General features: G+C 37.6%; 1 protein-coding gene and 1 pseudogene across 1 annotated transcript in view; one reads left to right on the forward strand and one right to left on the reverse strand.

The window, feature by feature from the left end:
- Positions 1 to 5,490, reverse strand: part of sco1 (synthesis of cytochrome C oxidase 1) — a 7,597-nt gene extending 2,107 nt beyond the window's left edge. The window contains 7 exon segments of the mRNA XM_016519607.1: positions 2,623 to 2,738; positions 2,828 to 2,920; positions 3,708 to 3,905; positions 4,023 to 4,113; positions 4,273 to 4,377; positions 5,258 to 5,410; positions 5,413 to 5,490. Coding sequence (XP_016375093.1) covers positions 2,623 to 2,738; positions 2,828 to 2,920; positions 3,708 to 3,905; positions 4,023 to 4,113; positions 4,273 to 4,377; positions 5,258 to 5,410; positions 5,413 to 5,475 — 819 coding nt within the window. The 5' untranslated portion in view covers positions 5,476 to 5,490.
- Positions 5,491 to 5,633: 143 nt separating this feature from the next.
- LOC107713933 (transducin beta-like protein 3) overlaps positions 5,634 to 12,720 on the forward strand; it is a 24,028-nt pseudogene continuing 16,941 nt past the window's right edge.

A 12,720-nucleotide genomic window follows, 5' to 3' on the forward strand; every position in this document is an offset into this window, starting at 1 on the left:
AATAGAGGCAGCTTATCAGGGAAGCAGCAAGCGGCCCAACTACCTGATGTCACTGCCACGGACCTCAAGAGCGGAGGGTTCAACCCCTAGCGAAGTGAGAGAGGAACCCAGCTCGACCAAAGTGACCAATAGCCCAGGGTAGAGGACCTAACTCTCGAGTCGAGAGGAGGACTCACCCAGTCTGCCCAGGACCGGCGAGCTCAAAGGGACCCTCCCGCAGTGAGGGCAGTACAGCCATGCTCGGGGCACATAGATCGAAAATGGGACATCAGAAATGGGACCCTGCTAGAAGGGGATCACACATTTCTAAGGGAACAACAGAGTCCCAGCATAAAGGCAACTGACCAAGGAGGCGACAGAGACGGACCTAACACTTAGATAGTTGCAAATGGGGTCCTTCGGGAGCAGCACTCTTGGCTCTCAAGCTGAGGCGGGCCCTTACAACACATACTGGGAGCGACTCATAGCTAACCCTCACAGAGAGGGGAGCACTTCTCAGCTCAACCAGAAGGGGGCGCTATATTAGAAGGGGTATCCCAACAGGGCCCAATAAGAGACAGTTCCCTGGTGCAGCTGGACACGGTCTCATGCTCTCTATCTCGATAGAGAGCGTGGGTCCCGTATAACCAGACCTGATAGAATCTGAAGAAATGGGTCCCGTATAACCAGACCTGATAGAATCTGAAGAAATGGGTCCCGTATAACCAGACCTGATAGAATCTGAAGAAATAGCGGGACCCAATAACCATTCATGCGTATAGAGCTTACTGCTCCTCAGAGCAGAAGCACAAAAGAGGGGTTTCCACAGAAACACAAATCCTACTTACCTCAGGGAACGCAGTGTACCCCAGCCCACTCCGCAGAGGAGCGATTATTGGTTCAACCATAAGGGCAGTGTGACAGTGAGGACCCGCGGGCCTGACCGTCTATCTAGCTCAGAGAACGTGCATGAAGGTTAAGGAACTATTTAAATCTCGGGAGACCCCTCAGGGTGAAAAATTAGTAGTTCGCACCTGGCCAGAGGATAGGGAGCGTGTCGCGAAGCATGTACACAGAAGAGTACTAGCCCACGAGAAGGACCGGCAGGTCCTGAGTTTGCAGCGTTATACTGGGGACCTGATGCGGGGAGACTTCCTCAGAAGCCCAGGCTGCGTGTCCAAGCCAGAGATGAGGGCTATCACCAGCCTGGAACCAGAACCGATGAGTGAAACCATCACTGTAATCGGTCAACAGCAGGAGGTTCTGACTTAGCAGGTGGGCCAAACCTAAAAGTCAGAAAAACAGAACAGGTACGAGTAGCGCTGCAGGGAAAGGCTAGCATAGAATACACAAGAACTAGCATTAGAGTAGATGAAAATGGATCGTACTCACCAACCATGGCAGATAAAAATGGATTGTACTCACCAACCATGGCTCCCGCGCATGACTCAGGCTCATGATATAGGCTGGAGGCAAAGTCCGAAGCCTGGACCTTCGTGGAATGAAGAATTTAAAGGCAGCTGAGCGTGTCTTGGCCTCTTTAAACTTCACGACCACCGTCTCGACGGAAGTGCCGAAAAGCTCAGAAGGGGAAACCAGCGCATAAAGAAGAAAGCCCTTCTTTTTCGACCCGATAGCCACCAGACTCACCCACAAATGTCTCTCCGTAAACACCATGGCTGCCTTTTTTTGGGGGGATCTGCCAATGGCAGTGGCGGCCTGCTTAGTGGCATGGAGAGCAAGATCCATGGTGCGATGCAACTTTTTTTTTACTTCAAGCGGGAGTGCAGTATAATGTGGTTATCTGAGAAGGACATGATATAAATCATCTGTCCAACAACTGCAGACAGATCCACACTATACACTTCCTATATAAACAAAAGGAAATTACTGATATGGAGAAATTTCCCGTCAGGTCCTGTCCATGTTCTCACCACGACCGCAACGCACAGCATGCATTCAGCTCCCGCGGGAGCTAAACACACTCCGCCCAACCGCTAGATTACCTCGGAAATCAAGCATGAACGAAAACCGCTGCCACGAATGCGTCGCTATTCCCGCGAGAGGTGAACGCACTCATGCAAACGCTATCTACAAACTCGGGTAAATGGTGAAATACTCACATCTCCCTCAGTAGTCCCGCAAATGCATCACGATGAGCAAAATCCATCTCCTCGTGAGACGAGCGCGTTCAATTCATGCTTATCCCTCACAAGAAATAAGCAATGAATGCAGAGCGCATCCAACTCCCTCGAGAGCTGAACGCGCTTGCTCTTCACCACACACACACAGCACACGAGCCATGTGAAACTGCAGGTATCAGAGCAAAGCCTCAGGTGAGAAAACATGCACTCCTAGTCGTGTTTAGCTTAACGCTAACATAAACAAACGGTCAGTGAAGACGAAGAAGAGGATGACGTGTTTTTATACTGTGATCGTGCAGGGTAATGATGTTATAGGCTGTCGCCGGCCAATGTTATTGTCGTTTTTAGATGTATGCTTCAGACACCGGTCACGCTGAAGGCGTTCCCCATAGCGACCCCTAGAGGACGCAGTTCGAGTTCCCTTGAAAGGGAACAACAACTTTCTTCTGTCAGGTTGTTACACAAGCACATTATTTTACATTATGCGGTAAATGCTCACAATGTAGTCGTTGTCTTCATCTTTTGGGCCCTGGCTGTAGTACACTCTGTAGGCTCTGGACACTTGGTCAACCTGGGCAGTTGTGCCTGTCAGACCGATCAGCTTGGGGGAAAACTCTGCATGTGAGATATTGAAAATGTAAACGACGAGGAATCATATCACAGCATTCGGTGAGTGTCGAGTGATAAAGATGACCCCTGCTCACCTTTGACATAGGCTGCCAGTGCTTCTGGTGTGTCTCTATCAGGATCAATGGTGATGAGAACTGGTGTTATGTCTGGAAGTGTTTTAATTCTATCTGTGACAGAAAAGAAACAGGTTTTGCTTAAACATGGTTCTTGTACTATTTTTCCTTATAATAAATGCTACTTTGTGTGATTTTTAATCTTATGTAATAATAATTATAATAAAAATAATAAATAATTACAACAAGAATATTGTATATAATGTAATTTAACAATAAAATTTAAGATTTACAAAGCCTTTCTGATTAAACAAATGTATTATATTATACATTCATACATGTTTAGTGGTAGCTTAATGTATGACTTAAAATGGTTTACATTTATATTAAAACTTAAAATTCTGTAAACACATGAAATCAAGGTTTAAACTTGATTTTCTTTTGAATATAAAAAATGTAAACCCCTATTTCATTGCAAAATGTACTTATCAGTAATGAACTATTGTTGTATTAAAGAACATCCAGTTCTCGAAATGTCTGGAATCACAAAAATAATTAGTGGTTCATTCATAATACATTGTCACTCCCAGTTTATGTTAATAAAAAAGTTGGAGTAGTTTTGTCGAAATTACAGCAGAACATACTGGTGTAAATATTATCCTTTATATGAGGGGCCTTTGAATATTTTGTTGGAGAGTGGGGGGCCTTTAAGTCAGAAAGGTTGAGAAAACTGCTTTTTACTTATATAGCACATTTCCAAAGCCCAGTGACACTTTAGTATCACTAAAAATTATATTAAGTATCCAAATACTTAGGGGCCACTCTATCAGCTTACATATGAGAAGTGAATCAACGCTGACAGGCTCTTCATAATAAAAAAGAAAATGAAATGCTACATTACCAATCTCATCGACAGCCTCAATCATCTTCTCCAGTTCATCAGGACATATGTCTGGACAGTGTGTGAAGCCGAAGTAGATCAGCAGCCACTGGCCGAGGAAATCCTCACTCTTTGTGGGTTTATTGTTGTGGTCGACGAGTGAGAATGGACCTCCGAGTGCCGCTTTTCCCATCGACTTGGTTCTTTCTTTCTCAATCACTACAACACCAAAAACACATGAATGATAATGCTGTCTTTATGATGTGGAGCATTCGCATATAATAAGAATGCCAAAACAATGCAGTGCTGTTCAGATGCATAAATCCATGTCCTTACTTTCCTCTTTTTCTCTCTTGAAGTATTTCATCCCTAGAAGAAGACCTCCTCCCAACGCAAATGTGATGGCAAGAGATTTCCATGTAACTGGCTGTGGAATAGAGAAATGAATTATGCTCTACTTTATTGATTAGCATATTAGAATGATTTCTGAAGATCATGTGACACTGAAGACTGGAGTAATGATGCTGAAAATACAGCTGCGCATCACAGAAATAAATGACACTGTAGGGCTGTAAATGAAGCTTACACCGCTCTTCCGGTTGCTGGATTTGTCTCTTCTGGATGAAGGTGGTGGAGGCAGAGTGGACAGGGGCCGTAGGTTCACACATGGTGCTGTCCTACACGTCCTAAACTGAAGAAGAAGGTCACACAGAATAAATGAAAATGCTGGAGGAGCAGACACACCTACACATAAACACCATTTATAAAAGGGACACAATTTCGACCAATGGTTGTCAACCTGGGGCCCACTATATAGGGGCCTCAGCACACTTCTAAGGGGCCTACGGGATGATTTTAAATGGTTTAATTTAATTTAAAATAATTAAACTTAACATAGAAAACAAGGAGCTTTGTCGGAACATACCAATAGAAATATTACCACTTTTATGAGGGGCCTTTGAATATTGTGTTGAACCTTTAAGTCAAAAAGGTCGAGGACCACTGATTTAGACAATATGTGACCCTTAAGTCGCTGGGGTATATTTGTAGCAATAGCCAACAATACATTGTACGGGTCAAAATTATACATTTTTCTTTTATGCCAAAAATCATTAGGATATTAAGTAAAGATCATGTTCCATGAAGATATTTTGTAAATGTCCTACTGTAAATATATCAAAACTTAATGTTTGATTAGTAATATGCATTGCTAAGAACTTCATTTGAACAACTTTAAAGATGATTTTCTCAATATTTAGATTTTTTTGCACCCTCAGATTCCAGATTTTCAAATAGTTGTATCTCGGCCAAATATTGTCCGATCCTAACAAACCATACATCAATGGAAAGCTTATTTATTCAGAAATGTCGAAAAATTGACCCTTATGACTGGTTTTGTGCTCCAGGGTCACATATTTGCCAGTGACCTTACATTTAAAGGTATGATAACAATTAACACATTTACATAAAAAAAAACAGACAACACTTCAGCCACACTACTTACTTTAACAGTTACACATAAACCCGCAGATATATATTTGATAGCATTTATGAATCAGCCAGTGACCTACCAGTGTGTTGGTCCGTGACAGCACTGATCTGGACACACTGCAGGAACTTTGGACATTATAACATTTCCTGACACATATCAATCTGAACGCCTGGCATCTTAAACTCTTTAAACGCAATACTCCCGCTAAACCCGCAGCGCTGAGAGTTAGCATCATGCTTCCTCAACGCGGAAGTGACTGTCTGGTTTACGCAACCTAACGCCGCACAAAAGTCGCATACAAACGACTGACCCCGAATCAGCTGTTAAGAGTCAAGGCGCGAACTCAACGGCGATCAAACTGACACGAGCTGATCTGAGGTCTGTTATGAACGATGTGAAACAGATATCGGATATGACGTGTGGCTACCTCTCTTCTTCGCTTCCTATGTGCGTACATGAAAAAAAAAATCCTCCATAGCATTGAGCAGGTCAGCGTCTTTAACGGTTTTTGTTTTTAAATGCGTTTCTTCAGCTATGGGCAAAAATAAACTCACTTAAAAGACACTTTAGTTTATTTAGTTTGTTTAAAAAAGACAGTAAACACACACCCATCACAGGATAACTTTTGTCTTTTTTTCAAATAAATAAATAAATTAATTACTTAATTAATAACGTGGCAATATTGCAAATATTGAAATGGTTTAGGACTGTTTACAATTTTATTTCTCCAGTTTTTCAGTTTTGCTTTCGTAAAACGTCGTCTTTCAGACAACATCCAAAATACAAATTTAGCTGTTTATTTTATTACACTTTATGTATTTGCTCCTGCAGATTTAAAGGCCGTTAATGAATTAAAAGGCCATTTAAGTGCACTTAAAGAGAGACACTTTCATGACTATGTTACGTATAGTTAGTAGAATGTCTGAAGTGAACTTAAAGTGTAATAATAAAACCATTCCCCAAATTTTCCCCAAAATTTCCTCTGTAAAAAACTCCAATATGTCAACAAAATGAATCAAGATCTTTGAATCTAGCTTTATCCAATGTTCGGTTTCTGTTCTATTATTATGTAATAATAGTAATACTACTATTATTAATATTATGTAGTAATATTTTTATAATGGATTATGTATGGGTCTGAGATGAGCATCAAACAATAAATTGCATAAATATACGGCCTTTCGAAAAAGAGCGGTGTGATTAAGCGATGGTAGCAAGCTTTAATGCGAACGTTATTTAACAAAAATGAAAAAAGGTGATCGACTTAGTTTTAATAAAAATCGGCCACTGGGATATTAGGGCTGTAAAAAAAAATTCTAATTTCGAATATTCGTCGAATTTAAAATAAAAATCCACATTCGAATGCAAAAACGTTGCTTTTGAATTTTAGTTGTGCGTAGATGCGATGACGATGTAAGTGTCGTTGCATTATAATGTTTTTGTTAGCCTATCCAATTGAAGCCACTAGATGCGGCGCTGCTGCGTTGTTAATTATAAATATCGCGGGAAAATAGAACATCAATGCGGAGAAGATCATGTTTACGTCAAAACTGAAACCAAGCCGTTCACACAGAACGCATATTTATCGCATTTTCTAGAGGGACATCTATCAGCGCTGCACTCACGTCTCGCACAAAAGAGCCATGGTTTAGAAATCCATGTAATATTAATGTAAGTTCAACTTTGAAAAAACATATCTCGAGACTTTATGGCGGGTTTTTTCCCCATCGCACTGCAACTCGTGTTTTTAAATTAAAAAGTACTCCGTGTGATTGGTTTTCGGTCCTTTGTATTAAACTATGCATACATGCTGTTTTGTTTATAGTTGTTTAAGCAACTTAATTATAATTGGTTTATAAACACTGTTTTAAACATTACGCACTTTGAATAAACGTGCATTAGTAATATTTTGCTCGATGCGCCCTCTTGTGGCCTCAAGAGAGAAGCCAAAAGCTTTTCTTCGCCCTAACTGAAATTATGCATTTTAAATGCGAATATAATTCGAATTTCGATAATATTTAAGTACAGAATTCGAATTTAGGTTTTCAGCCATTTTGACAGCCCTATGGGATATAAAAGTGCCCAAAATTGAAGAAGCGCTCAAATCTGAAATATGACCGCACATGGTTGCCTGTATTTCTCACTTTAGTTTTCTCTGAGCAGGATGATCAAGAGGACATCACCTCATTCTCTCTCAGTCCGGATGATGAGGTGAGATCATTCGCTGCTCTCTCTTTCACGCAGAGCTGTCTGATGCTTCAGCATTGGTCTTCTAGACTGAGGTTGTTTCTGCCGTTTCTCTGCAGATGCTGGTGACCGCCAGCAGGGCTCTGCTCCTGAAGCAGTGGGACTGGAAGCAGGAGAAGTGCACTCGGTCGTGGAGGGCCATCCACAATGTGCCTGTGGCCAGCATGACCTTTGACTGCACCTCCACCCTGCTGGCTACAGGTCAGACATTAAGCAGATCTTTGAAGCAACGAGTAGCTCTAAACAACAGTGTTGGTGTCAAGGCATATCTTAATAATACAGCAAAACGTCATACTAAGATATGTTGATTTGAATGCTTGTTTTTGATTACTTTACTCAGCACTACCCTTGTGAAAAAGGACACTTTAGAAAACTTTACAAAAAGTAATTATTATGTTTAAAAAATAAGAGCAACTGAATGTAAAGTTTTAGACACTTAATTGAATGTTAATTGCAATTAAATAAATGTATTAATTTACGTATACGTACTTCTGTTGTCTTTGAAATATGTTTAAAGTGTACTGTTTGTTGAATGTACAGACAAGCATTTAAGATCAATTAAAATATGCTTTAATGCCATTTCTATTGAAACGTGTAAGTCATGTATTTTAATATATTTGTAATGATGACGTTGCAATTTAGTACATTTAAAATATATTAACTTTAAATGCATTATCAAATAACTCATTACGGTTAAAATTATAATCAAGTGCTTTACATGTATAATAAGTGTACTTCAAAGCATGACAAAAGATTAAAACATTATGATTTAAAATGCACTTTAAAGTAAAACTTTGAATTTGGCATTATTACAAAGTGCACTTAAAAGTATGAGACATTTAAGTGCACTTAAATGGCTTTTCATTTCAATAATATTACATTGTCTGTAAGTAAATTTGTTTTTAAATTACTGTTCAGATTGGAAGTACAATGCAAGTGCACATTCAATACAATTAAGCGCGCGTCTTTTTCATGGCCATTTGTGACCCTGGAGCACAAAACCAGTCATAAGGGTCAATTTTTCAAAATTGAGATTTATACACAATCTGAGCGTTCCATTGATGGAGGATCATCTGGTGTTGTACAGTAAGTACTGAAGAAACTTCATAAATTTTAATCTGCTTTTGCGATCGTCTCTCTGTTTGTAATACTGGCACAGCTGGTGGTTATTAGGGATGCATGATATTATCGGACATATATCGGGAATCAGCCGATAATGGCTTTAAATGTAAATATCGGCCCGATATGAAAGTTTATGCCGATATGTCTTGCCGATAATAGGAATACATGAACTCACATGTGCTCAGGGTGTGCTAGCGATTAGATCACATCAACAGTGTGACTCATTCTTGAGGCAAAGTTTTGCCTGAATGGTGATTAGATTCACTGTTTTGGATCGCTGCATTTAAACTGAGAATGAGCCTTCGGTGTATGATAGAGTAAACAGTAATAGCACATGCAGCGGCAGCCTCCCCTGGGTCCTAATGCCCGTTTGATAAGGAGTTTTAATTCTGTAGGGGGCGCTGTTGGCCTACTTTTAATGAAATTAAAGTAAAATACAAAAATAACAATTAGACTGTTTCTGATTAAATAAAGCTGTAATTGATGTCATAAAATCATGAGTATGTTTTGATTTAAAGGTCAGAAGCTATAGCTTACATGAATAAAAAAACAAATCACAAACAATTAAAATTAAAAAATTTTACATAGCCTATACTGATTTATTCATTAATGTGTAATATGCTATATTTTTGAAAACCGATTATGAGCTCTAAAATATTTTCAGAATTTTTACAACTCTTTTGCTTTAGACCATCTACAAATGTTAAATCTTAAAATAAAATGTTAAGGTTACCCCTGCATCTTTCTGGAAAAAAAAAAAAAAAATGCAGCGATTTATATATAGTTTATTTATAGTTATTTTCAAAGCTTCAATGCACTGTCATTATAAAATAACTTCATTATTGTTTGTTTAATTCTAACAAATAAGTTCTTGTTCAAAACTAACCAAAATTAAAAATAATTTGCTTCAATTTCCACACAGGAGAGACTTGGTGTTGTTTCCAAACAAAAGGAAATATATCGGTATCGGTATCGGCCAAAAAGAGTTGAAAAATATCGGCATATCGGCAAAAATCCAATATTGTGCATTCCTAGTTGTTATGCCATCTATAAAGGCTGTAACGTCTCTATTCCAGTTTGGTTGAGTTTCATCCAGACATCAGCAGACTGCAGCTCTTCTCTTCCTCCGTGGACTGCGGGATCCGTATCTGGGACCTGCGGACCAGCAAGTGCATCTGTGTTTTGGAGAGCCACTACAGTGCGGTCACAGCGCTGGCCTTCTCTCCTGATGGTCAAACTCTAATCAGGTAAAAGGGCAGAAAAAAGGAAATCCTTTGAAGAATATGTGACCCTGGAGCACAAAAGCAGTCTGAAGTCTCTGGGGTATATTTGCAGCAATAGCCAACAATACATTGTATGGGTCAAAATGATAGATTTTTCTTTTATGCCAAAAATCATTAGGATATTAAGTAAAGATCATGTTCCATGAAGATATTTTGTAAATTTCCTACTGTAAATATATCAAAGCTTAATTTTTGATTAGTAATATGCATTGCTAAGAACTTCATTTGAACAACTTTAAAGATGATTTTCTCAATATTTAGATTTTTTTGCACCCTCAGATTCCAGATTTTCAAATAGTTGTATCTCAACCAAATATTGTCCTATTCTAACAAACCATACATCAATGGAAAGCTCATTTATTCAGCTTTCAGATGATGTATAAATCTCAATTTAAAAAAATTGACCCTTATGACTGGTTTTGTGCTCCAGGGTCACAGATTTCCTTATAATTGTCAAATGTTAACAGAGATTTGCTGTCTTCATTTTCAGTTCTGGCCGAGACAAAATCTGTTCGGTTTGGGACCTGGAGAAGAAGGCGGTGAAGAGGACTGTACCTGTCTATGAGGTCAGACATCGACTGTGACCCATGAGCTGTGCATTTATCGTTATCGCACCTCAACTATGATCTGTGTATCATACCTTAAAAGCAAGCAGATTACTCTAGACATACAACATTGTTATTTTCCATGGGGTTCTCTTATTTGTCAATGTTCAGGCTGTGGAAGGTGTGGTTCTTCTCCCTGGGACGAGCGATTTCTCTCAGATGGGTGTGAAGGGTGAAGGTTTACACTTTGTCACAGCTGGCAGTAAAGGTAAACACTGTAGTTCAAATCAGAAATGCCATAATATAAACCCATAAAAGCAGTGACCGACTATGTGACCTACTATAATGAACTGAAGATTGTAGTGCGCCTCGCATCCAATAGATTGCAGTAAGCTTTGTGATTTGTTACTTTTGATATGAAACAAAGTCTCAGATTTCAAATTCTGTCCACTTTATTAAAATATTCAAATCTTAAATGCCGTTTTGTGGCTGTTTAATGTGGAGTGACAGATCGCTGTGAAGCAGTTACAGCATGAAATAAACATGAATGAACATTCGAAGGTGTGTTAAAAGAAAGAGTACAACTTACTGAAATCCATCTCCTGTCTCATGTAATCGCTCAATTAGTGTTTCAAACGCACAAAGACGACAATAGCTTGTAAACAATGTGTCACCTAGAGTCACGGTGACCATGAACTCATTAGAGAGGAGCATTTTGCTAAATATGCACCATATAACATTTTCATTAATTAATTAATTTTACTGTTCTTCAATATTTAATTTATGTTTGAATAAATCCGTCAAGTTTTTGTGACAACCACCATTAGGCTAAATGTTTATATTTAAAAAACCGAATTGGAGTAGAAATATAATTATGCGATTTAAAGTTAAAGTTAGTATTATAACTTTAATATTACAAAAGCGTTGAGTATATTGTAAGTGTTTGTATACAAATCAGCACATTTCAACCTTCCATATTATTGACTCTCAGGTATATTTTACAGCATTAGTTTTTTTCCTTGAGAAAATTTGCCATGTCCTGTACCTGATATATATCCAAAATAATCGATATTGAATCGAATCGGAATCGAATCAAAAGCTTGTGAAGGATAATCGAATCGAATTGTGAAATTTGTGTAAATCCCAGCCCTAGCAACTGCCCACTTGTTGGGGCAGTATCAGTGTTAATTTAGTATTATTTATGTACTATTATAATATATATATATATATTATTATTAATATTATGTTTTTGTCTTTTTTTATATAATTATTTTTTTTAATAAATATGCATCTCTTTTTCTTTTTTTTTTTTTCTTTTTTGCACAAACTGCCTCAACACAGCAAAAAACAAAAAAAACAATATTTGTTTATTTATTTTATTTATTATTTATATTAATATTGGATATTTAATTTTTATGCACATTTCCCATATTTTAAATTTAGACCTTTGCCATCATCTAATGCTCACTTAAAACTCATCTTTCAAAACACTAGTAATTTAATAACACTCTTAAATGTAATCTTTAGCAAATCTCAAAATGATCCATTTTCATACTGTACATTACAACACTGATGCCTAAATTTAGTGCTGTCAAACGATTAATCACATCCAAAATAAAAGTTTTTGTTTGCATAATATATGTGTGTGTGCTGTGTATATTTATTATGTACATATAAATACACACACATGCATGTATATATTTCAGAAAAATATGTTACGTTTATATATTAAATATATTTATTTACAATATAAATTATATGAATATAAATATAGACATGTAAATATTTTCAAAATATACTGTATGCGTGTATTTATATATACATAATAAATATACACAGTACGCACACATATATTATGCAAACAAAAACTTTTATTTTGTATGCGATTAATCGCGATTAATTGTTTGACAGCAGTACTAAATTTACTAGTAGCAATTAAAAATTTATTTTAGAATAAATGGCTGCATATATAGCAGAAAAGCTTTTTTTGGGTGTTGTTTTGAAAAAAAAAAAAATTTACTGATTCAGTCAGTGATCTTGAGGTTAATGACAGAACAATGAGACAATTTATATGTGACCCTGGAGCACAAAAGCAGTCATAAGGGTCAGTTTCTCAAAACTGAGATGTATGCATCATCTGAAAGCTGAATAAATAAGCTTTCCATTGATGTATGGTTTGTTAGGATGGGACAATATTTGGCTGAGATACAACTATTTGAAAATCTGGAATCTGAGGGTGCAAAAAAATCGAAATATTGAGAAAATCATCTTTAAAGTTGTCCAAATGAAGTTCTTAGCAAAGCATATTACTAATCAAAAATTAAGTTTTAATATATTTACAGTAG

The sequence above is a fragment of the Sinocyclocheilus rhinocerous genome, unplaced genomic scaffold (assembly GCF_001515625.1).
Source record: "Sinocyclocheilus rhinocerous isolate Xijiao unplaced genomic scaffold, SAMN03320098_v1.1 scaffold1140, whole genome shotgun sequence".
Taxonomy (NCBI): Eukaryota; Metazoa; Chordata; class Actinopteri; order Cypriniformes; family Cyprinidae; genus Sinocyclocheilus; species Sinocyclocheilus rhinocerous.